At 44.3% G+C, this 25,637-nt stretch overlaps 1 protein-coding gene across 6 annotated transcripts in view; it reads left to right on the top strand.

Moving 5' to 3' along the window:
- The window catches only part of PTPN3 (protein tyrosine phosphatase non-receptor type 3), a 341,924-nt gene that overhangs the window by 54,622 nt on the left and 261,665 nt on the right, over positions 1–25,637 (top strand). Inside the window, exon 1 of one of the 6 annotated variants that reach the window (XM_065584011.1) lies at positions 4,387–4,640. The exons of 2 other annotated variants lie outside the window; for them this stretch is intronic. In XM_065584011.1, the coding sequence (XP_065440083.1) occupies positions 4,638–4,640 (3 nt within the window). In that variant the 5' untranslated portion in view covers positions 4,387–4,637. Of the gene's footprint in view, positions 1–4,386; positions 4,650–25,637 lie in introns of those variants that run through there. 3 more of the 6 variants (XM_065584010.1, XM_065584009.1, XM_065584008.1) reach the window with 3 other exon arrangements.

Raw genomic sequence — 25,637 nt, 5'->3', positions numbered from 1 at the left:
TGACGATGGAATGTAATATTTTGGTCATTGAAGATGGGGTTAAGTTTTTTAGTTTTAGTTGTCATTAATCAAGTGACTGACATTTTTAGTCAAGTAAGTTCATACACATGTACCCTGTGACCCTGGGCTAATCCCTTTTCCCCTGTGTTCCCTCCCAAACTTTGTCTGCCTTTTCTAGTTATGTCTTGATCCACTGACGCAGATGGTACTCAAGCCTGTGTTTAAAATTAAGCATACACCTAACTTTCCTGGATAGGGCTGGATTTACTCATCAAACCCATATGATCTACTGGGGACTGTTTTTTTTTTTTTAAATATGGAAATATATCTATCTCATAGAGCTGGAAGGGACCTTAAAAGGTCATTGACTCCAGTCCCCTGCCTTCACAGCAGGACCAATTTTTGCCCCAGATCCCTAAATGGCCCCCTCAAGGATTAAACTCACAACCCTACATTTAGCAGGCCAATGCTCAAACCACTGAGATAGCCCTGTTGTGCTACCTAGAGTGACCATGGTTTATGGCATCACACCAGGCATCGTGTAGTGAAATTCCTAGGTCTGGCTCAATCCTGCCACTCCATGAATCTCTGGGGTGGCCCAAGGTAGGGCCAGGGCATGCACCCCTTTGTGTATCGATTGACAGCTTGAGAGCACGGTGTGCTGGGGTGTTTTTGTTTACCCTCGTGACATGGCTGAAGAGCATACAACCCTGCTTTTGAATAGAATTAGCAATCGAAGGAAGGTCAGGTCTCTTTGAGATTGTGATATTTCACACAAAATCAAACTGTTTTATACTCAGGATTTAGCACTGACAGTGCATATGAATGTATCTAATTCTGCAAGGTCATCTAGTTCAGTCCCTTGCACTCATGGCAGGACTAAGTATTATCTAGATCATCCCTGATGGGTGTTTGTCTAATCTACAGTTAGGAAGTTTTTCCTAATGTCCACTCTAAACCGCCCTCACTGGGAATAGTGTGTGCAATTTTGGTTTCCCATGTTTAAGAAAGAGGAATTCAAACTGGAACAGGTGCAAAGAAGAGCTACTAGGATGATCAGAGGACTCGAAAACCTACCTTATGAGAGGAGACTTGAACTTGGCTTGCTTAGCCTAACCAAACAAAATCTGAGGGAGCTATGATTGCTGTCTATAAATAAATCAGAGGCATGAAATACCAGGGAGGGAGAGGAGTTGTTTAATTTAAGAGCAAATTTTGGTACAAGAACAAATGGAAGAAACTGGCCATCAATACATTTAGGCTTGAAATTAGAGGAAGGTTTCTAACCATCAGTGGAGTGAAATTCTGAAATAGTCTTCCAAAGGAAGTAGTGGCTTCAAGACTGAGCTTGATATGTTCAGGGAGAGGATGATATGAGAAAGTTGCCTACAATAGGATATGGCCCATCTGCAAATACTACAGTAGTAGCAAATATCTCCAACAGTCAGAGGTGGGACGATAGAGTGGGAGGGATGAGTTACTACAGAGAATTTTTTGCCAGGTGTCTGGCTGGTGGGTCTCACCCATGTGCTCAGGGTCTAACTGATCGTCATATTTGGGGTAAGAAAGGAATTTTCTCCAAGGTCAGATTGGCAGAGACCCTGGGGTATTTTACCTTTCTCTGCAGCATGGGGCACAGGTCACTTGCTGGTTTGAACTAGAGTAAACTGTGGATTCATGTGTCTGACGAAGTGGGTATTCACCCACGAAAGCTTATGTTCCAATACGGTCTGTTAGTCTATAAGGTGCCACAGGACTCTTTGTCGCTTTTTGTGGATTCTCTGGAAGTTGAAGTCTTTAAATCAAGATTTAAGGACTTCAATAATGCAAAGATTCTGGATCTCTTACAGGAGTGGGTGGGTGAGGTTCTATGGCCCCAATGCACAGGTGATCACTCTAGATGATCACAATGATCCTGTCTGGCCTTAAAGTCTGAGTCTGTAAGATGGCTCAGGTTTCTGACCTGTATAGCAAGTCAGGTAGTACACAGATTTGATAGATCCTAAACTTTGAGCACCAAGATGTGAATACATGATACATCCATAAGCAATACATAGATTTCATGCAAGGGGCGGTGAGACTGATCAGTCAAAGAGTGTCCCAGATTTAAGCATGCAGTTAAATACTTTGTGGAATTGGGCTCTGAGAGAGTCTATAGGACTGCTTAGTTCGTGCCTAGCTGAGGTAGGGTTGCCAACCCTCCCAGTTTCACCGGGAGTCTCCCAAAATTGGGCTCTATCTCCCGGAGGCTACTTAAGCCAAACTAGGAGATTTTAGGCTGCTAAAAGTCCGGCGGCGCAGCAGAGCTAAGGCAGGCTCCCTACTTGCCCCGGCTCTGTGCTGCTCCCAGAAACGGCTGGCAGGTCCCTGCTGCTCCTGGAGGAGAGGCCAGGGGGCTCCGCGCATTGCCCCTGCCCTGAGTCCGACACCATGGCTCCCATGGGCTGGAAACTGCAGCAAATGGGAGCTGCGGGGAAGGTGCCTGCAGGTGGGGGTGGCGCCTTCAGGCGGGGGCAGTGCGCGGAGCCTCTGGGACGCCTCCAGGGGCCACAGGGATGTGCCAGCCGCTTCCGGGAGTGGTGCGGGCCAGGGCCTTAGCACCACTGCGCCGCTGACTGGGAGCTGCCTGAGGTAAGTGCCACCCGCCCGGAGCCCTCACCCCTCACCCCTTCCACACTCCAACCCACTGCCCCAGCCCTGAGCCTCCTCCAGCATGCAAACTCTGTCCCAGAGCCTGCACCCCTTACCCACTCCTGCACCTGAATTCGCTGACCCAGCCTTGAGCCCCCTCCTAGAGCCCACACCCCCTCCCGCACCCCAAGCCTCTGCCCCAGCCTATGATGACCAGGTGTCCAGTTTTTGTCTGGAACACCCGGTCAAAAAGGGATCCTGGTGGCTCCGGTCAGCACTGCTGACTGGGCCGTTGACTGTCTGGTTGGCAGCGCTGTGCTCCTTGTGGCTCTTGGGAAGCAGCCGGCATTTCCCCCACTCCATCTCCTACACGTAGGGCGGGGGGAAGAACCCTAGGGCCCGTGGGCCAGATCCGGCCCAGTGGTTAATTTATTCCAGCCCACGGCATCCCCCCGTGGGGCTGGATCCGCTGCGCTGGCTCGTGCCCGCTGCGGGGTGAAGCCCTGAGCCTCCGCACCCCCAGTGGGGCTGGAGCCACAAGTGGGGGGAAGCCCTGAGCCTCCACTTCCCCCTCCCTCGAGGGGCTGGAGCCACAAAAGCCAACCTGTCCTGCTGCAGGGGGAAGCCCTGAGCCTCCGAGCCCCCCTGGGCGGGTGAGTGAATGGCCCATGATTGATTTTTTTTATGTGGGTCAATGACCTGTGACAGAAAAGAGGTTCCCCACCCCTGAGCTCTCGTGCCCCAACCCCCTGCTCCAGCCCTAATCCTCCTCCCACCCTCTGAACCCCTCAGTCCCAGCCTGGAGCACCCTCCTGCACCCCAAATCCCTCATCCCCTGCCTCACCCTAGAGCCCACACCCTTAGCTGGTGCCCTCAACCCGCATCCCAACTGCCTGCCCCAGCCCAGAGCCCCCTCCCATACTTCGAACCCCTCATCTCCACCCTCCAGCCCAGAGCCCCCTCCTGTACCCCAAAGCCCTCATCCCTGGCCCCACCCCAGAACCCTGCACTGCCAGAGCCCTCACCCCCTCCTGCACCCCAGCACCTGAGCCAGCCCGGTGAAAATGAGCGAGTGAGGGTGGGTGTGGGGGGTTCAGAGGAGGGGTGGGGCATAGGCAGGGCCTCAGAGCAGGGGTGGGGCAAAGGTGTTTGGTTTTGTGAGGGTAGGAAGTTGCCAAGCCTCCCCCAGCCCTGAGCCCCCTCCTAGAGCTTGCACCCCTCACCCCCCTCCTGCACCCCAACCCCCGCTTCCCACCCCGTGAAAGTGAGTGAGGGTGAGAGCGAGAGAGAGCAGCGCCAGGGAGGAAAGGGGATGGAGTGAGCAGGGCGGGGCAAGGATGCTTGGGTTTGTGTGATTAGACAGTTGGCAACCCTAAGCTGAGGTGTGACGCTACACTGCAGTAGCCTGCCAGCACTAGCTGTGCGAGAGGACCCTGCACTACTACCCCTTCCCTAGTCCGCTTGGAACGACACAGTTTTGCAAGCGGAGATACTCAAAGCACACCACGGACCTGGTGGTGCAGGGGCGGCAGGGTCACCTGCAAAGGACAATGCACACCCAGGCTTGCAAGTGCTGGTGCAGAGAAGCCCAAACCCCCTTGGGGGCAGGGGCTGCCTCTCCCCCGCCTTTGTCCAGCACCAAGCCCTCACCACTCCCCAAGCTACGGGAGCGGAGCGGCTCCACTGCGCAGGCGCGTCCGGGGTGTGTGTGTCTGTGTGTGGCGCGCCACCCCCGCGTGAGGTCACTCGGCCCGCGCCCCTCCCCCCTCCGGCAGCGGCCGAGGGTTGCCGAGCGGCGGGCCGGGGTTTGCGGGCGCCGCTAGGGGGCAGTTGCGGGCGCAGCCGGGCGAGCCCAGCGGGGAGGTGGCGGCGGTGGCGCTGGGAGCGGGTCCGTGTGCGGGGATCGGCGCAGCTTCCTGGTCGCGTGCGGGGAGCCCGGCACCTGCTCGGCGCGGCCGGCGGGAGAGAGGAGCCCCAGGCCGGGAGCAGCGGGGCGGCGCTGCCCCATGGTGCGGCAGGTACCGCGCGGGGGCGGGGACGGGGGCGCGCTGCCCGGGGAGCCGCCCGCTGCGCTGGGGCCGGGGCGAAAGTTTGCGGTGGGTGGGCGGTAGGGAACCTCCTGGGGGGTTACCCGGTCCCAGGTCGGTCTCCTTGGCCGCTGTCCCGTGCGAGGGGCGGTGGCTGGCGGGTGGGGTCCCGAGGCGGGGGGTCCGAGGATTTTGGGGGGAAAGGTGGGGGCGCTCTGAGCCGGGTAGGGGAAGCAGATCAGCATCTTCCAGCCCGACTCCGGGCACCGCTGGTTCATAGCTAGTGTCTTTCGAGGATGGTGTTTTCCAGGCTGCAAGCAGCTGTTACTAGCTGCAGTCAGTGCCACACTGGGATACACCGTGTTTCCCCGAGTAGGTTAGGTGCGCTGAATGGCAGCTCTGGGGAGGCTGGCCAAGGGCTGCTAGGATGATCTTTCAGTTATGAAGTCACTTCTCTGAGTTTAGTTTCCAGCTGCATTTAAACTGGCTATAAATGTCTTGGAAACTCTTGCAAACTTTGTAAATATCCCATGAAGTTCACATAGCAAAGAAAAGTTGACAGATGTTCATTGCAGTGTGACTTACAGAACAGGGTTTTTTGTTATAAGGCTACTCTGATTCCTTTCATCTTCTTCACCCTGGCCTCTTCTCTCCAAGTCAGTCACGAAACGCGTTGAATAATAGTTTTTCTATAACATTGTTGTTAAAACAACTTTGTTTTAACTGGGTTTTTCAATTGGTCATCTTTCTTTCTTCCTGGAGTAGTAAAGGTAAATGGACTTGAACTTTTTAAAAAAAATTGCAATCTAATGTTAGTTGCCATATTACTTAATATTTCCTAATTTGCTGTTTCATAGATGATATAAACCACCTCAAAGGGTGACAGTTTTCCTCAGTAGTTCTTTTCTGCACATCTTGTGCTGACTTCTACCATATATACGTTATGAAAACAAGTTTATGGTGCCATAACTAAGCAGTAAAGAAAGTAAAGTATATTAGATTTTAAAGTATGAAATTTCCACTCCTCAATTGGACCTCCTTATGACCTCACCTTTCCTGTGATGTCTCCAACTATTTAGCCATCTAATGTGGAGGAGGCAGGGCAGTTGAAAGTAAACGATATGCTTTATAAATACACACAGTACTTGTATGTTGTTTTTCTTGCCTCCATTCTTAGCTTAATTTGTCTCTTTAGAATATACATTTTTTGGAGCATGGGTTTTTCCCCTGTATGTTTGTACTGCACCTAGTACATTGCAGGCAGTACTGTAATACATAATATAATTAAAAACTAGTTGACACATTGATAGCATTAAATACAGATACTGCTATTTTGAGCGTTTGAAACATTACTTGTAGTAATACATTTAAGGTTTTCAGTTATAAGTGTAAGTGCTGTTATAGCAGAACTTTTGTATCATTTTCTTAAAACTTATTTTTTTGATAACTGTTCAAATTTTCTATACTCATTCACATTTAGGAGGATCATTATTTGGTTGTTTTAAAAAAAGTATTAAACTTTTGTAAAGACCAACAACAAATAATTGTCTTAATACTTGGGTGGTTTCACTTCCAAAGGAAACAGCTGACAAACAAGAGTGAGAAAAGAAAGATGAGATCCCATTGTAACCAGTGGATTCTGAATAACTGTTAATGAAATGCAAATAATACAATCTTGGTGACACTGACTTCGTCTTATTGTTGGAAAAAATCTCGACATAGAACCACATTTCTTATTTTAAATATAGTGGAAAGGGAACATGTGCCAAATATCACATATATAGCACTGTACATCTTCAAAGTATTTTACAAATTAATTTATTTGAAGAACTGTCTTGTGTTGATAAGATTATTGAGGAAATTATTTTTTTGTTTCATGAAACACTTAATACTAGTGACATATCTGATCCTTACTTATGCAGATTCTTAAACACCAAATTACTTGCCAGAGGTTTTGTAATTATAAACATTTATAAGGTGTCTATCGTTTATCATCTGTTTTTACATGTTTTATAATTGGGGCAGTTAATTCACACTTTTAATTGGAGAGAACACTGAATGTTATTCTAATACTAACTGAATTCCTGTAGAAAATGTTTTCTGAAACAAGAAAGATAATCAATGTGAAAAGACTGCTGTAGCGATTAGACTGAAGTGACCAAACTAAACTTTGTAATTTAACAGTCACTTCTCTGGACAATTGATAAACTGTCTCCACAGTGAATTTTTAAGTGATCAGTCCCTCTAGAGACAGGCCAGTAACACTTCTTACTTAGAAAATTTAATAAATAAAGTCAGAACAATGATTATAATATGGATACTTTGTGGAAACTGATTACTTTTACACATCAAATCTGTGTTTCTGTCACCTACTCTAATATGTTGAGAGCAAAACTTATTTAAGATTCCCGTTTTTTAAATTTGGCTTACTTCAGTGATACATAAACAGTTTTTCAATATGTTCCTGTGCAGTTTTTCTATGAAGCTGAGTAACGATAATCTTTCACCAGCCCAAGCATTTTAATGTATACAAAAGTAATTAAAGCCAAATAATTCTGTTAAGTAGACTAAACAACAATATGGATATCAGTGTTTATATTTCCTTATTTCATTTGTTTGCTGATGGTCTTAACGTGTGGTAGCTGCACATTTGACTATCAGATTAAAAATAAAAAAGGAGACTCTGACCCTAAATAGACAGTTACGACTATTTGTTTGTTTCAGTGCGTCTTTTTAAAGATAGTAATACATAAGTATCTATATTAAGAGTTTTGTGTAGAGCTTGTAGCCCTTTTTCCCCCTCAGTCCTGTGCAGAAGTGTTCCCCTATATCCACTGAATTTTATGAGAATTGTTTTGTATCAGAGACAACTGTGCACAATTCTTATATTGGAAAGAATGCACTACAGTAGATGATTGAGAGAAGAGGATTTTTAAAATTATTTGCTAGCTCATGAAGCTTGAAGAAATATATATTCTGTTTTGTTTTGATATTATTGTGAATCAGTCAAGTGTTTGACTTAATTTGTATAATCAATGATTCATAGACTTTAAGGTCAGAAGGGACCATCATGCTCATCTAGTCTTACCTCTTGCACATTGCAGGCCACAGAACCTTACCCAACCACTCCTGTAATAGACCCCTAACCTCTGACTGAGTTACTGAATTCCTCAAATCATGGTTTATAGACTTTAGGTTTCAGAGAATCCACCTAGTTTACACTAGTTTAAACCTGCAAATGACCTGTGCCCCATGCTGCAGAGGAAGGTTTAAAAAACCAAATTTCTTCCAATCTGACCTGGGGCAAAATTCTTTCGCACCCCAAATATGGTGATCAGTTAGACCCTGAGCATGTGGGCAAGACTCACCAGCCAGACACCTGGGAAAGAATTCTCTGTAGTAAGTCAGAACCCTCCCCATCTAGTGTCCCATTGCACAATTAAAAACAAGCTATCTTACAAGTCATAGTTTTTACTGTATAAGACACACAGGGCTAGAACCCACAAAGGGACTTAGCCATGCCTAAGTCCAACATTTAGGCATCCTTTGAGATCCCTAAAACTGCCACTCAGCTGCTGCTTAACTTTGGAGGTTCCTTGTGGTGTCTAAATTTCTGCTGGTGAGAATGCACAAAGCCACCTAAGTCCTGGTGTTGTTGAGCTGTCAGCAGCCCCACTGGGACTCTCAAATTAGGTGTACCTCAGTCTGTTTTGCCTGTGGGCTCTGATCCAGGAGGCATTTTCAGCACATGTTGACTGGATCAGGCCCAGTCCCGGACAGCCGGGTGTGAGCAGATTGGGAATTTTTCAAAGTGGGTGTGTGCGTGAGTATGTACATACATAGCCAATAGCTCAGTGGTTAGAATACTCATCTACAATGTGGGATACCTGTTTGCAAATCCCCATTCTGCCTGTTTTGGAGCAGGGACTTGAGCCCATGTTTACCACATCCCATGTAAATGCCACCAGGTTATTGACTATAATAGAGTGGAGGTTTTGCTCGTGCTCTGTGTGTGTGTGTGTGTGTGTGTGTGCGTGTGAGATAGTAAATCTGGTCCAGAGTTAGGTGCCTAACTGTCTTTGAGGAGTGGGGCTTAGATTCCACTCATCAGCATTTCCTGTTGTCTAGTTTAGGCAGCACCCCGTTCAGGATGTTGTCCTCTGTGAATCCCATCCTCAAGTGCTTAACTCTGTTTGTGGATGGTATAGGGAGACTGGGTGACTGCTCAAGGCTAAAGATTTCACTTGGCAGCAGGGCCCCTAAAAGTTAGATGTTGTAATGCTCAGCATTGCTATTTCTAAGACCTTTTGTGGATCTAGCCCGTAGTACACCTCTATCCTGATATAACGTGGTAAAGCAGCGCTCCGGCGGATCAAAGCAAGTTCAATATAACACGGTTTCACCTATAACACGGTAAGATTTTTTGGCTCCTGAGGACAGCGTTATATCGGGGTAGAGGTGTACTTGAAACAAGTTGTTTTATATTTACAGCACATTCATTGAAACAGTCTATATTATAAATGTTGCACTCCATTCTGCAATTCTGATTATAATATTTCTGTTATCTCCCATGGCTTTTTACTTTAGCAGTCTGGGTTGTCACTAACAAAGATTCAAGTAACTCTCGTCTTGATGTTTTTCAAAACTATCCTATGTTGAAATTGCAAATTGGAAAGTTATTCCACAATAAATTATGTTAATAAAAGAGGATTTAAATGATGGTATTGAATATTTGAATTATATGGAACATAATAATAATAGTATCTAGCACAGATTATCTTGTTCCCTTTTCTTGTCTGACACTGTAGTAGAGCCACATTCACAATGTAAGTGGGAATGCTGCAAATAGAACAGCAAGGTTTGGCCTTAAAGTTCTAGTCTGAAAAAAAGACACTAAAAATGATACATTTATAATCAGTGGATCAGTTTCCTCTGTGTATTCATTGACAAAAAATAAGGTTTTTCTGCTCTTTGCTCCTGTTAATGCAGCGGAGTGCTTTTGTAGAGTGATTTGGATTCTGTTCCTTCTTCATCAAACAGTATTGTTTACTAAGTTCTAACTAGTTCAATCTGTGCAAATTCACAAAAGACTATAGGATTGACCAGGTGTCACTTGTGATGATGCGTGAGAAGGAGGAAACAGTGCAGCTTAATTTTAAAATCCTATGTTGCATTCTCAAAGTTAGTAGTTAGGGTAAAACCGTATCCTTTTTATTTGTAAATTAAATATATGTATGTGAAGACCACTAAGAAATAGCGAACAATTTACCTCTCAGAATATAATCACTTTGCTTTAAGGATGATGAGGTGTTACGGTTTTAATAATTACCGTATAATGGAGTTTAATGAAGAGCTTAGATATTGTTAGCTTCATATCAGTATGTTCTGAACCTTGCAAAGAGTAAATCTGTTATTTTTTCCTAGCATTGCAAATATCTAAATATAGGAAATCAAAACAAAATGAGCTAGCATGTTTTAGAAACATTATGCCATTTATTTATTTCTTCCTTGCACTCAAAACATTTGATGGAAAACAAGCTATTCAGAAATACTCTTTAATGAGTGACTTGTATGGTATACAGTCCTTCTCTTTTAACTCTTAGTTTCCCACTACTTTGTTTTTGGCAGACTCTTTTTTCGAGTCTTGAAGACTTTTTCCATAAAGGGGATATTGATGCCTCCTTATTTTTGAAAATATTCCATCTACCAAATTAAAATATACCCCTATTTCCAAGGCTTATAATACTTAGATGATATAAATAGCTTTTACCTTGAATTATAACTTAACTTTATGCTATGATTTCATGTCTTAACATACTTGTCAGCTACACAAGGCTAAATTGAAACATCTGTTGTACTATATCACCTTACTTTTAGAAATTTGTAACAGGCTGTAATGTGCATGTTCCCTAAATGTTAATATTGCTAAAGACGCTGGTGTTACACTTTTTGTGAAGTGGTGAGAAATGTTCAGTTTATTTCTTTTTGTCTTGTAATGGCTGATGCTTTTGTGACTTTATTCTTATTTTCACAAATTTCATCACTTAGTGTACACTTCATATCTTTGTTTTTTCTGATGTACCTCTCCTTTTTGTCCTTTGAGATGTTCCGAACAAGTTAAATAGCTAAATTTCCTAGCAACTGGATTATAAAGGAAGTAGCTGTCTTGCACAAGAAACATAGTAATTTTATGATGTGGCATCTCAGATGAATGAGTGATAGAAAGTAAAGAATTGTAGAAATAAGAGCCCCAATCCTGCAAACTGATCTGTATGAGTGGACCTCTGTACCCATGCAGAACCTAGTGGCCTTAAGAGAGCTTTCCACACAGCCCCTTTGCACACAGCCATTTGCACACAGCCCCTTGAAGTCAATGGGGCACTGCATGGGTGCTGAGATGAGCTTGTATAGATCAGCTTGCAGGATTGGGGCCATAGTTACCAGCTCCCCCAAGTCTCCACACTAGCTCTTGCTTTGATTTCCTTCCATAGTTCCACTGAAGTTGTGGATCCTTCGAGTTACTGTTTTCCCCTTCAGTCTACACAACCTATGGCACGTGTGCCGAAGGTGGCACGCGAGCTGATTTTCAGTGGCACTCACACTGCCCAGGTCCTGGCCACCGGTCCGGGGGGCTCTACATTTTAATTTAATTTTAAATAAAGCGTCCAGGGCTTTGGAACTGTGCTCCGGCTCCGCTCCAGCTCCAGGCAAAAACCTGCAGCTCCACTGCTCCAGAGCTGCTCCAGAGCTGCTCCGTGCTCCAGCTCCGCTCCAAAGCCCTGGAAGCTTCTTAAACATTTTAAAAACTTTATTTACTTTACATACAACAATAGTTTAGTTATATATTATAGACTTATAGAAAGAGACCTTCTAAAAATGTTAAAATGTATTACTGGCACACGAAACCTTAAATTAGAATGAATAAATGAAGACTCGGCACACCACTTCTGAAAGGTTGCCGATCCCTGATCTACATGATAGTGAAAGCAAGTAACATGCAGACTTACCAAAGGAATTTCTAAACATACCCGCGGCTTTATTCTTAGACAGCACAAGAAATGTATAGATATGTGGAAAAATTACAATACCTGCATGTAAATTATGCCTCAGTTTCCTCACAACTCTTTGGATTTTGGTCAGTATCCTTACAGGGTCCCAGGGACCCTCCTTTTATCCTTCTTCTGCACAGCCTTAACATCTGCTCTGTTCTCTATAATGGTTTATAAGAGCTTTCCTTGTATTAAGTTCCGGTCCCTCTGTGTCAGGTGACTTTCCCCAATGGTTTCAACTCCCTTGTCAGGTGATCCATTGCTTTGTTATGGACCCCTGCAATCAGGCTGGTAAAGTTGGTTCCCCTTGGATTCAGACAGTATATTATCCTAGGCTTGTTCTACGTGAATGGAAGACCATCCAGGTTATCGACTACTGATTGCTTCCTATTGTTAGCCTTCTGCCAACACCTCCAGGAATCCCAGTGTATTGTGAAGGTTAAAAGACAACTGTGAAATTACAATGCAGTTTTACAATCAAAAAGGTATTCACAAAACAAAATGGAGTTCATAGTTTGATATAGATACATACGGAGGTACACAAATCTGCCACATTGACTATGTTTTTTCCACTCTTATGCTATGCTCTTATGCCTGTGCTATTATATATGCAACTTCAAGCATATACAGAGTCACAAACTTTGAGGCAAGTAGCTTTTGGCATCTTAAATTTGAAAGAAATGTTCAAACTTAATTATTATAATCTGTTATCTTTTAATTAATGGAAGTTAGTGCTTGTTCTTGAAAGGTGTCATTTTGCCAAAACTGGGAACTGACATCTTCCATTTGACCCCGGAGCAGAAGTATAGTACAAGCAGTGGTGGTGCAAATACTGTTGCCCATATTGACTCAACAAATGTTCCTCCTTCCTAATCTGAAGAGCCCACAGTGGAGTGAAATGATAATTGAGTATCTCTCCTGACACTACCACCAACTGTGATGGGTTTTTGTGATGTGGATAGTATTCTGCTAGAAGCTGAACTGAGAGACAAGTAGGAGTAAGTTTAGAGATGCAGCCCAGTTCTTGCCCCTTAAAAATCAGTGGGAAATGGAAACTAGTGTTTAATTCACCCCTTATGTGCACACTGTTCTGAAAACACATTAGAAGGGTATAACTAGCAATTTTAACTAGAGCTGTGTGCAGGGGACACATTCTGTTGTTTCACAAAGGATTTAGAAATTTCTTCATGTTTTCATTCTGATTAGAAACAACATGGAAAACTTCTAAATTCTCCACAAAAGAAAATTTCCCCCAAAATTCCAAATGTAAGTCAATTGAAACAGAATGTTTCAACAAAATCAAAATGTTTTATATCAGCTTCATTTTTGCATTATAATATGAAATATACATTTTTAAAAAATGAGTAATTTCAAAACAAAAAATCAGTATGCTTTATTCCGATATTTTTAAAGTCAAGTTTGTCACAATTTCATGAAACATTTTCACTCTGGAATAGCATTCTCTTATGGGAAATGGTTCCATCAATTTTTTTCTCGACCAACTCTAACTCCTCCAAAGCAGTTGCAATCCCTCCCAGTTTGGTATCATCCGCAAACTTAATAAGCATACTTTCTATGCCAATATCTAAGTCGTTAATGAAGATATTGAACAGAGCCGGTCCCAAAACAGACCCCTGCGGAACCCCACTCGTTATGCCTTTCCAGCAGGATTGGGAACCATTAATAACAACTCTCAGAGTATGGTTATCCAGCCAGTTATGCACCCACCTTATAGTAGCCCCATCTAAATTGTATTTGCCTAGTTTATCAATAAGAATATCATGCGAGACCGTATCAAATGCTTTACTAAAGTCTAGGTACACTACATCCAGAGCTTCTACCTTATCCACAAGACTCGTTATCCTATCGAAGAAAGCTATCAGGTTGGTTTGACATGATTCGTTCTTTACAAATCCATGCTGGCTGTTCCTTATCACCTTACCACCTTCCAAGTGTTTGCAGATGATTTCCTTAATTACTTGCTCCATTATCTTCCCTGGCACAGAAGTTAAACTAACTGGTCTGTAGTTTCCTGGGTTGTTTTTATTTCCCTTTTTATAGATGGGCACTATATTTGCCCTTTTCCAGTCTTCTGGAATCTCTCCCGTCTCCCATGATTTTCCAAAGATAATAGCTAGAGGCTCAGATACCTTCTCTATTAGCTCCTTGAGTATTCTAGGATGCATTTCATCAGGCCCTGGTGACTTGCAGACATCTAACTTTTCTAAGTGATTTTTAACTTGTTCTTTTTTTATTTTATCTGCTAAACCTACCCCCTTCCCATTAGCATTCACTATGTTAGGCGTTCCTTCAGACTTCTCGGTGAAGACCGAAACAAAGAAGTCATTAAGCATCTCTGCCATTTCCAAGTTTCCTGTTACTGTTTCTCCCTCTTCACTAAGCAGTGGGCCTATCCTGTCTTTGGTCTTCCTCTTGCTTCTAATGTATTGATAAAAAGTCTTCTTGTTTCCCTTTATTCCTGTAGCTAGTTTGAGCTCATTTTGTGCCTTTGCCTTTCTAATCTTATCCCTGCATTCCTGTATTGTTTGCCTATATTCATCCTTTTTAATCTGTCCTAGTTTCCATTTTTTATATGACTCCTTGTTGTTTCTAATGCTTCCAGATAATCCCAGTTATTTAGTGACTCTGGCTTTCTCTTAGTCATGATGTTGGAGTTGGTCAATAATTGCAGGAACATGAGCTCTGACCTGTACTACTGTTTCTGTGTACTTTAATGATCCTTACATTGTTTTAGCTACAATTGCTGATTTTCAATATTGATGAACTCCAATCTGTGGCCCTCATTCTGCAAACACCTAGGCTGGGTCTACACACAGTTTTGTATTGATATAACTATTTCATTTAAGGAGTATGATTATTTTTTACTTTAATAGTTACACAGGTAAACATGCTAGAGTGGACTTATTTATACTGGTTTAACTTATTTCTGTTCCCACAAGAGAATAGCTATACTACTATACTGGTTTAATACAGATACACCGCTACCTCGATATAACGCGACCCGATACAACACGAATTCGGATATAATGCGGTAAAGCAGTGCTCCGGGGCGGGGCTGCGCACTCCAGTGGATCAAAGCAAGTTCAATATAATGCGGTTTCACTTATAACGTGGTAAGATTATTTGGCTCCTGAGGACAGCGTTATATCGAGGTAGAGGTGTATATCTGTGTACACACTAAGGGAAGATTATACTGCTTTAATTATAGCATTAGTTAGATGCAAAAGTTGTACTTCTAGGCAAAGTCTTTCACATGTACTTAAAGTTAAGCATATGTAAGTGTTTGCAGGCCCTTTGATTAGTCTGGCTGTATCAACGTTACAGAACATGCTAGCTCTGATGGTTTATTTTGAATAGGATAACTTTTTTTAACATGTTAGCTAAAATTCTAAATAATGCATTCTAAAAATCTAGTTTTTGTAGATCACACAAGTTGTACTTCGATCAAGTTGAAGATCAGCTAGCACATGCCAAAGTACAGCAAATCTTTTCTCCATGCTAGAGTGTGTTAGTCCATGTTTATACTAGAGAGTTAACGCTCTAAAATCCTACTGTAGATAGGGCAAGTTGTAGTCCTACTTTGCAGTTGATTGGGGGGGGAACACCTAGAGTGATCCCAAAACTCTAATTTGCCCTGTCTTTACACAAGGGTTTTAACATGTTAGCTATCTCGTCGTAAACATACTTTTTTCCTAGTATAACATGGCCTTAGTTAGCACCATATTAGCGAATGTGTTCTTAGACACCTTTTTAATCCTTGTGGAGACAAACTCTAAATGTTTATCACCTAATTTGGTTGTTCATTCATGGGTCTGAAATGTTAGTGGAATTCCTTTGTTGTCAGTGGAACCCAGGTCTTTAAGTTTGTCTGAAATCTTCAAAAACTTGTACTTTGATACCAGTCAGCTCTGTGTTCCTGGGGAACCAGAGTGCAGTATCCAGCCTGACTCATGAAAGACACCCCCTCACCCCCCAGCTTCTGCTTAAACCAAAACCCATCAGAGGAAAAACACTTGCAGAGAACAGTGAAGGGCGTTGGGAGACACACCTAGACCCCTCCTGACAAGGGTGACAAGATTAAGACATCTCCATTAGCATACAGAATGGAGAGCAGAGACAACTCCCCTAGCCTCATCTGCATGAAAGATGGGACAGGGAGACATCTCAATTTGCATACAGAATGGAGAACAGAGAACCACACTGAATTCTGGGACCAGAAAAAGCAGGAAAGTACTGCATCCTGGGAATCTCTGCTCCAGATGCTAATGAACCTATGCCTGCACACACCCAGCTCAGCAATTATCAGACCAATTCTAGAAATGAATCCTTGATTGATATCCAAAATACTGAAGCAGCCTAGTTGCATTGTGAGCTCCCTGGAAGAAAACACCACCCATAGCCAAGAGTGGTCAGCTCCTATTTTCTAGCCTAAAAAAACCCTTGGGTCATCAGTTTACCCATAAACAAATCTAGTGTTCTCCCTTGAACCATTGTATTTTCTCTACAAAAATCTCTACTCACCCTCCAGTCAGTGTTCTGATGCTTAGATCCAAACTATGCATCAGTTCCACTGGGACTCCATCTCCTGACTGATCTTGCTGGGGACTCTGCCTGTCTCCTGCCCTCAGGACCCTGAACTACCACCGTCACCTGGGAACCCCAACCAGTTCAAGCTTCAGGGAGCTGTGAGATCCCCTTCTCTTTCTCTCTCTCTCTTTTCCTTTCTACCTTAGGTATTAACCTTTAATAATGTATGTTATGTTGGTTTAGCCCTCCTTGTGCAGTTATCACTATTATTCAATAAATAACTTTTATGGTTAAGTTGGTTGCTTCTCTCTCTCTTGCTGAACTTTACTCTTCAGTGTTTTTAGCTTTCCCCATTCACTCTACAGCAACGCTTCTTTTACCTAAGCTAAAGATCCCTGCAGTGCCCAAAATACTGTGGGGTTTGCTCATCAAGTAGGTTACTGCCAGTAAAATTGTGATGTGAGAGTGGGGACAGGGACGTGCTGAATTTGGGACGCATAAGGGTAACAGCTTGAAAGTGCTGCTTGACCCAGTCCATGGAGCCCAGGAGCATATAAGGAGAGGCAGCTTCAAAGTGCTGCTTCATCCAGCCTAGTGAGTCCAAAGACATATAAGGGGTCAGCTTGATGGTGCTGATTGACCCGCTCTGCTCAGACTTGCTCTGTTAATGTATGTGTGGGTGTGTGTGTTCATTCGGTTCTGGGGTTGGAGAAACCCAGCCCTAGGGAGCCTAGGTCCTGCAGGATAGCTCCATTGGAAGGGGACTTGCAGAAGGGAGAAGTAGAGCTCCATATGAAAACACAAGTGACACAAGCAGTACATTGATAGAATTACAGAACACTGACATTCTCCTTCTCCCCCCCCCACCCCCCCGGAAGAGTAACCGGAATAAATGAGCATACCCCAAAGTAACGTGCAAATCTGGTAACAGCTTTGCTCCCTCCCTTTGGTACTTCCAGATTTCTTTCTGCTGCCATATTCTCAAATCATAGACTACTGCTGCTGCACCTTTGTTCATTTGGAATTTAATTTGAGGTTTGTGGTAACTTCTCATCCCCATTCATCACTGGATGTTCTTAAGAAAAAAGGGTATAACTTATTTTCCAGTTATGTGCTCTATGTGCTCTACCTTTGTGTTCTCCTTGGCTATGTCTTCTTTGGGTTTCTGCTAAAAGGCATAATGTCACTAACTTCACTGTTGGCCTTTTAAAGAAACCTTGAGTTAATTTCATTTTGGAAGTATGTCATGCCTTACTTAAGCCAGTCTCCATGCATAAGTCTAAGATTTTGTCATGGGTATTTTTAGTAAAAGTCACAGACAAGTCACGGGCAATAAAGAAAAATTCACAGAAGCCCATGACCTGTCTGTGACTTATCTTAAACATATTCATGACAAAATTATGAGCTCTGTGGTGGGGTCCCCACACCGGCCCCAGCAGGTTGGCAGCTGCGGAGGCCCACTTGGTACTCCGGGGGCCCCCACCACTTGTGGGGCCTTGGAGCTCCGGCGGCCCCCTGCTCCCCGCGGCAGCCGCGAGCTCTGGGGTACCCCCTGCAGTGGCAGGGAGCTCTGGAGTACCCCCCGGCAGGGGTACTCCGGAGCTCCGGGCCGCCATGGGCTGAAGTCACTGGAAGTCACGGATTCCGCAACCTCCATGAATGAATCATAGCCTTATTTATGCATCATGCTAATCTAGGTATCTTTTCATATGAGCCATGACCCTATACCATACTTCTACAAGAAGATCCTATTTTACTTATATATCTTTAAAATATAAAACTAAAAATCTTCTGTGTGTGTTTTTTTCTGAAACACCTTTTTGGAAACAAGTAGTAAAGTGTGTGTTTTGTATAACATGAAAAAGCACTAGCAATTTAATGTTGCTTGTTTGAATTCCTGTTTTCTGAGGAATTCTACAAAGTCTGTCCATTTTTGTAATGCTGTAGTTGATAGATATTGCAAGTCTTGCCCACCAGTATGGACTGTTTCCTTTACTAGTTCTGTTTTTGCCTAATTGAAGAAGACAGTGGAGTAATTCAAACAAATACTTTACCATGAGCATGGAGACCATCTGAATGGAAAACAGATGCATTTAAATACTTTGGGTCTGAAAATGATTTGAAACTCATTGAAAATCCCAGTTGTAATGGAGGAAAATCTGACTTTCAAATGTTTTGCTTTGCATTTTGAGCCGTTCATTTCTTACCTGAGGAAGTAGCTGTGGATTACACATGTATTATATTAACAGTAGTTTTTTTTAATGAAGAGGCTACACTTTTTAGGGAATTCAGCTTGTAGTCATGGTTGAAGAAATATTTTATAGCTCTGTAGTTAGCCATAAAATATTTTTGTTGTGTCTGTAGATTTGGGTGAATGATCCAACATGGTCGCTCTCTATGAAGTAGTTGTAAAAAAAGTGCACATACTTAAAGAGACAACCTGAGGGACCGCTCTAGTCAAGGCCTGCTATCTTCTGTGGTACATTAGTCCAAAATTCTGTGGCAGAAATCCCAGAACAATGCAGCTGTGCACCTGTAGTCAATACAGTAGTCTCACTTCCATATTCTATGTTTGTGTATTTGGATGTTAGTTCAAAGTATGATCCATTGTACTCAAATTTTTTTTGCACATTCTTGAATTGAAAACACATTCCTTTAAACTGCTGTATTTCAGGTAGCTTGAAGTTTGGGAGTTAGGAACAGATAGGATTCCAAGAGTGTGTGGAAGAATAGCATTTTTTTTTTTTTAGTAGACAGGAAATGATTGGTTTTTGAGTACTAAAAAGGAGATGCGTATTGTCTTTTCCTCTACTTTTTGGGTAGAGGCAGAGGTGACTTTAAATATGTTGATGGGAAGAGGTTTGAATCCTTCATTCCTTCCACCCCAATAAATCTTGACAGCAATTTAACTGCCTGCACACTCTGTTCCAATATTTGACACCATCAAACATCTGTGTGATGAAGTATATTAGCTTGATGTTTCCGTTAAAATAAGAAGCAGTTAAATAGTTAGCAATGGGTTCACTTAAATCACCCTCATTGGGCATCACTCAACACCCCATTGAGATAAATGGAGCAGCTAATACCTTCATTATCTTTTTAAGCTGTCTGCAGACCCAGGCATTCAGTTACAATCATTTCACATTTTGAAAGTTGTCTGCAAACATAAAAGGATTGTGACCTATTTTTTAAATTGTAGGTGAAGTTGTGGAGCACACGTGTACAATTTTTAAAACACAATGTGGCAGTTTGCAAAATCATAATCTCATTATGCAGATAGCCTTGACTGTGGTTAAAGTTGTCTGGGCACTTCCATTCTAAGGGCTTCTCTACACTTGGAAATTTACTAAAGTAGCTATTCAGAAGTAATAGTAGAATTTCTAATTTTAAATCAGTTTAGATTGTGATCTGATTTTGAGGACCTGTCATTTATTTCTGAGTAATGTGCCATTGTGCTCTATAAATCATATACAGTGAAGGTCTCCCTGTCTTTGTTACCCAAGTGTACGGTAAAGATCCTATGGCAATTTTTTTGAAAATAGTATTCCAAGTCCTCACCTTTGCCTATAACCCTGGCATCTGAAAGGCCGACTACCTATTTGCTGTTGTATTGTTTTCTTAAGTTCAAAACATTTTCATGTAGTACTTGCAAAATTCTTACTGAGTAATTCTGACCCTTAACCTCAATCCATAACATAAAGGGAAAACTGCCTTATTCTAAGGCTTAACAGTAGAGTAGAATTATACAGTCCTGATTTAGAGCATGTCTACGCACTTTTTGTACCAATATAACTATATCAGATTAGAAACTCGTGTAGTTAAATTGGTATGACCCCCTGGTGTCTGTTTCATTAGCAAAAAGTGGTGCTAAATGCAGGTTAAGCTGAACAAGTGGAGCTTTATTAAACCTTGTGGACTGCTCTGTCCATGTCAGTTGCTTGCAGCCCAACTCCTCACATTCCTCGTTTCCCCTCAATAACAGTTCCTTCAGGGAACATTGATCTTTGTCGCCAATTCCAGTGATCGTGATATATTGTCACTATTTTACAAACATTTTAATATAAGAATTAAAAACAAATAATTGATGCCCAGACTCCCACCCCATATCCCTTTGGCCAGAGGTTGTTAGCTCGTAGTCAAGTTGAAGTCTCATCTTTACCATAGACTCACCTGGTTACATAGTCTTTGAGATAGTTTGGTCTCCTCAACAGGTAATCATACTGGGAGTGACCTAATTGTGTCCCTTTCACCTCTGTCTCTCCGTTCTGTGATGAACTCTGTAGGCTCTCTCTCTGGGTGTTGTCTGCTGGCTCATAAGTGCCTCCTGTTCCTTCGGATCACTTACTTCTCTTGTGTGTTCACTTTGTCTGACTGGGTGCCATTGCACTCTTCACGACCCCTTTAGTTTGCTCCTTCTGCTGCCTCTCTAAGGACTGGATCCTCAGAGAAGTGCCTGTGTCCAGTGCCAGAAAGTCCTTGTATTCTGGTGCCTGCTTTCTCTGATTGTTAGCCATCGCCCCTTTGTGGTGTGCTCATCTTTCTGGCTGCAACAGGTCTCCCCTCATTCGTAGCAGGGTTTTGATCCTTCATCCCATCAGTGCCTGTGCTGGACTGTTTTGGCACTCCTGTGACAGGGCATTCCTGTGTGCCAAAAATGATAAGGCGTCTGAACCAGAAGAAACAGCTTTGTGTGACAGTTTCTTAGCTGTTGTCATGGCTGATTCCAAGTTACCATTATTCTGTGGGTATACTGGGAAGGTGGTGTGGTGGCCAAACACTCATTTGTGTGCAGATTCCTTGAATTCTTCAGAGGCAAATTGGGGTCTGGTTTCAAGGAATAAAGTCTCTGGAATGCTTTATCTTGTAAAGTGGGCATTCACTTTGGCAATCACTGACTTGCTTCCTGAATCAGGCAGGGTTTCGACCTCTGAGAAATTTGAATAGCAGTCCACTGTAATCAAATACTGCTTTTCCTTGAAGGTGAATAAGTCTGCTCCCAGAGTTGGGTGGGCAGCTCATGTGGTAACAGAGTCTCTTTCTGCTGGTGGTTATCAGATAATGGGATCAAGGAGCAGAGTTGTGTATTGATTCTTGACAAGTAAACACACTCTTGAGTCCATCTAAGACAGCTGTCAATGCCATGGTGTGAGGCAGGTATTTTTTGCATGACATCCCTGTGATTCGTGGGAGAGCAATGCACAGACAATCCAGGAAGTTTTTGGAGAGTGTTGAGGGCAACTTTCTGGTACAAGTGCTGGATCAACCGACATGGGGCTGTTCTCCTCTTGACCTGCTGCTTACAAACAGGGAAGAATTGGTAGAGGAAGTAGAAGTGGGTGGCAACCTAGGCACAATACCGGGTTTACAATGGCGCCACTGGCACTGGGCCCATGCTCCAAAGGGGCCCCGGCCCAGCCTCTCTCTTCCTGGAAGCTTGGTGCTGCTATGCCTGGGGCTCTGTCCTGCTGTTGCACGGCAACCGGCAGCAAAGTTCCCCCTGTCTCTTCCTCAGCGTGTTGTGTACTCGCCCCATCTCTTCTCACTCTCTCTCCCTGCTCCCGATCAGCTGTTTGCGGGGGGGGGGGGGTGGAGGGAGCAGCAGCCACGCCACCTGGACCCCGGGCAGGGTGAGTCTGCTTCTCAGGAAGGAAGCTATTTTTTTATAGGCTGCCCCTTTTCCCCAGATCTTCCTCCCTGCCCTCCTTCCGCTGCGCCTCCTGCCCTGCCCGGGGCCCCCTCGGCCCCCTCCACTTCCCCATTCCTTGCCCCTGGTGCCCCGTCCTTGCTCCAACTCCTAATGGGGCGAGGGACCTTGCACAGCAGCACCCGTGTCCTTCAGCCCAGCTCCAACCTGGGCTAGAACTAGCAGCCACACTGTCCCCTCCAAGTCCTGGGAGCATCGGGCAGCTTAACACTAGTGTGGGAAATGCCCCTTCCAACAGCAGCTGCTGTCCCGTCAAGTGTGCAAGCATTGGGAGTCAGGGGGGCCTTAACATTGCACCCCCACCTTTACTCATCCCCCACGGCTGTAATGGGGAGAGCGGTAAAGAGCTATTGCATCACCAGCACTCACAAGTTTTCTTTATCTGAAAGAGGTCACAGGACTTTGCAAAAAGAGAGAAGTGCCCAGTTTTCCCCTCAAAAGGATAATTACTAAAGGCAAAGTGGTGATATATTTTGTGAGGGAGGCCGTGGAAAATTCAGTCCTCTGTCCCATCTGTTCCTTGGCGTTGAACATTTAATAACTTTCAGGAGAGCGAGGAGGAAGTGGAGAAGAGGCGGGGCAGGACCTTGGGAAAGGGGGTAGAATCGGAGCATACCCCCTCCAGCCCCCTGCTGTGAACTGCTCAGGGCAGGGGGCACCCCCACAACCCCAGCCCACCTCCCCAGCCTTGACTCCTGCACCCCCCACAACCCCAGCCCTGACTCCTGCACCTCCACACATACCCAGCCCTCCCCACCCCGTGTCCTGACTCCTGCACCCCCCCCCCCACAAACTTCCAACCCCCAGTCTTGACTCCTGCATCTCCACACATATCCAGCCCCCCACACCCCATGCCCTGACTCCTGCACCCCCCCACATCCCCACCCCCACCATCAAACGGGAGCTCCTGCACCCTCTCCCCCCCACATACCCACCTGCACCCCTCTCACCGAATGAGAGCTGCCCCAGGTAAGTGCTCCACACCCCAACCTCCTGCCCCAATCCTGAGCCCCCTCCCTCATTCTAGCTCCTGGCCAGACCCCAACCCCCAGCCTGCACTTGCACCCTAACTCCCTCCCAGACCCTGCACCCCCAGCCCTGTGCTCAGTGCACTCCCACCCTCAGCTCGGTGCAGAGAGAGGCGAAGAGAATGGGCTAGAACCAGGGAGATGGTAGGTACCAGCTCTATGTGGGCGGGGTGAGGGGGGGATCCTGTTTACCCCCTCCCCAGCCCTGCTGCACTTGCAGTTTACTCCCAGCCCCTGCCTTGCTCCAGTCAGCAGGGACTAATCCTCCCCCCATGCCCTACTGTGCTCATCTCACCCCTGGTCCCTCCCTCGCTCCAGCTGGGGACTAATTCCCCCCCACACACACACACCATGCCCAGCTGTCAGGGTGGATAAAAATCAATGACTTTTAAAAAATTGATTTTTTTTTAAATTGTTTTTCCCCTCAAAAATCCAATCTAAAGATAGTTTTAATTAAGATACATTATATCATGGAATAGGGATTATAAATTCTGATTCTATAGTATGAAACAATATATTCATGTAACGTTTAAGAAGAGTTTTGTAAATGAGTTCCTAATAGTTCATGGCTTGTTATACTGACAAAACTACACAGGATCGTTTCAGGGGGCAAAGCAAAGATGCCACATTTATTATGATGATAATTTGATCTATAACCTAATACCTTAATACTTATATACACACACACACATCAGATGTTCTGCAGCTTCTGTATAGTTACCAGTCCTGAACATAGTTTGAGTTTGTGGCTTGAGTTCGCAGCTTGGGATCGTAGCTTGGGGCGGCTAACTGGCCAGGAAAGCCGGGCACAAGAAAGGGCTGGGTCTGCCCTCCCATGTTGGCAGCAGAACGTTACCCTTCCAAGTCTTCCATCTCACCCTTGAGAAGTCTGGAGATAAATGTAAGAAGTGAGGGACATATGTTTTTTTGTTAAAATATTATGTTTGCTGTTGAAGGAAAAAAATCCAGAATACTTAACATTATTGTTTTAGTTAAATAAAACAATTTAGATGTCTGTCTGGTGATGTTCTCCTTGGCAAGAAAATCCTCCAAATATTAATGATTAACGTCTTGAATTGGAGATAGTTCATCTCCCAATAACTTCATAAATATCTGCTTCAATTATCTTTGGTAAATGAAATAACCAAACAATCATTCATTTCTGATATAGCTGTACAACTCATCTAAAAAGTTTTCAAAATAAATCACGGTTTAAAAATGTATAGTGTGTACCTTCTAAAAATGAAACCCAAATCTATCTCTGAGTTGTGATGAATATGTTTTAAGGTTATAACAACCAACAAGAATGGACTTTTATGTAGAAACCCGTGATTAAATCGAGTCTTCCTAACTAGTGATTTAAATCAAATCCACCCTGCCCGCTGTGCTCTTGCCCCCGTCCTCTTCATTCCCCAGGGGGGCCCACAAAAATTAATCTGGCCCTGTCTAGGCAGCAGTGACCATGAGATGGTTGAGTTCAGGATCCTCAGAAAAGGAAGAAAGGAGAGTAGCAAAATATGGACCCTGGACTTCAGAAAAGCAGACTTAGGGTACGTCTATACTTACCTCTGGGTCCGGCGGTAAGCAATCGATCTTCTGGGATCGATTTATCGCGTCTTGTCTAGATGCGATAAATCGATCCCGGAAGTGCTCGCCGTCGATGCCGGTACTCCTGCTCAGCGAGAGGAGTACGCGGAGTCGACGGGGGAGCCTGCCTGCTGCATGTGGACCCGCAGTAAGTTCGAACTAAGATAGTTCGACTTCAGCTATGTGAATAACGTAGCTGAAGTTGCGTATCTTAGTTCGAAGTGGGGGATTAGTGTGGACCAGCCCTTAGACTTCCTTAGGGAACTGATAGGCAGGATCCCCTGAGAAGCTAATAGGAGGAGGAAAGAAGTCCAGGAGAGCTGGCTGTATTTGAAAGAAGCCTTACTGATGGCGCAGGAACAAACCATCCTGAAGTGCAGAAAGAATAGCAAATATGGCAGGTGACCAGCTTGGCTTAACAGTGAAATCTTCGGTGAGCTTAAACTCAAAAAGGAAGCTTACAAGAAGTGGAAATTTGGACAGATGACTAGGGAGGAGTATAAAAATACTGCTAGAGCATGCAGGGGTGTAATCAGGAAGGCACAGGCACAATTGGAGTTGCAGCTAGCAAGGGATGAGAAGGGTAACAAGAAGGGTTTCTACAGGTATGTTAGCAACAAGAAGGTGGTCAGGGAAAGTGTGGGACCCTTACTGAATGGGGGAGGCAACCTAGTGACAGATGATGTGGAAAAAGGTGAAGTATTCAATGCTTTTTTTCCCCTCGGTCTTCACAGACAAGGTCAGCTCCCAGACTGCTGCACTGGGCAACGCAGTATGGGGAGGAGATGAGCAGCCCTCAGTGGTGAAAGAACAGGTTAAGGACTATTTAGAAAAGCTGGACGTGCACATGTCCAGGGTCCAGATCTAATGCATCCAAGAATGCTGAGGGAATTGGCTGATGTGATTCCAAAGCCACTGGCCATTATCTTTGAAAATTCATGGCGATTGGGGGAGGTCCCGAATAATTGGAAAAAGGCAAATATAGTGGCCATATTTTAAAAAGGGAAGAAGGAGAACCTGGGAAAAACTACAGACGGGTCAGCCTTACTTCCGTCCCTGGCAA

This window comes from Chrysemys picta, chromosome 2 (genome assembly GCF_011386835.1).
Source record: "Chrysemys picta bellii isolate R12L10 chromosome 2, ASM1138683v2, whole genome shotgun sequence".
NCBI lineage: Eukaryota > Metazoa > Chordata > Testudines > Emydidae > Chrysemys > Chrysemys picta.
Note: the sequence above shows the minus strand (reverse complement) of the source record. Positions and strands in the feature narration are given on the sequence as shown.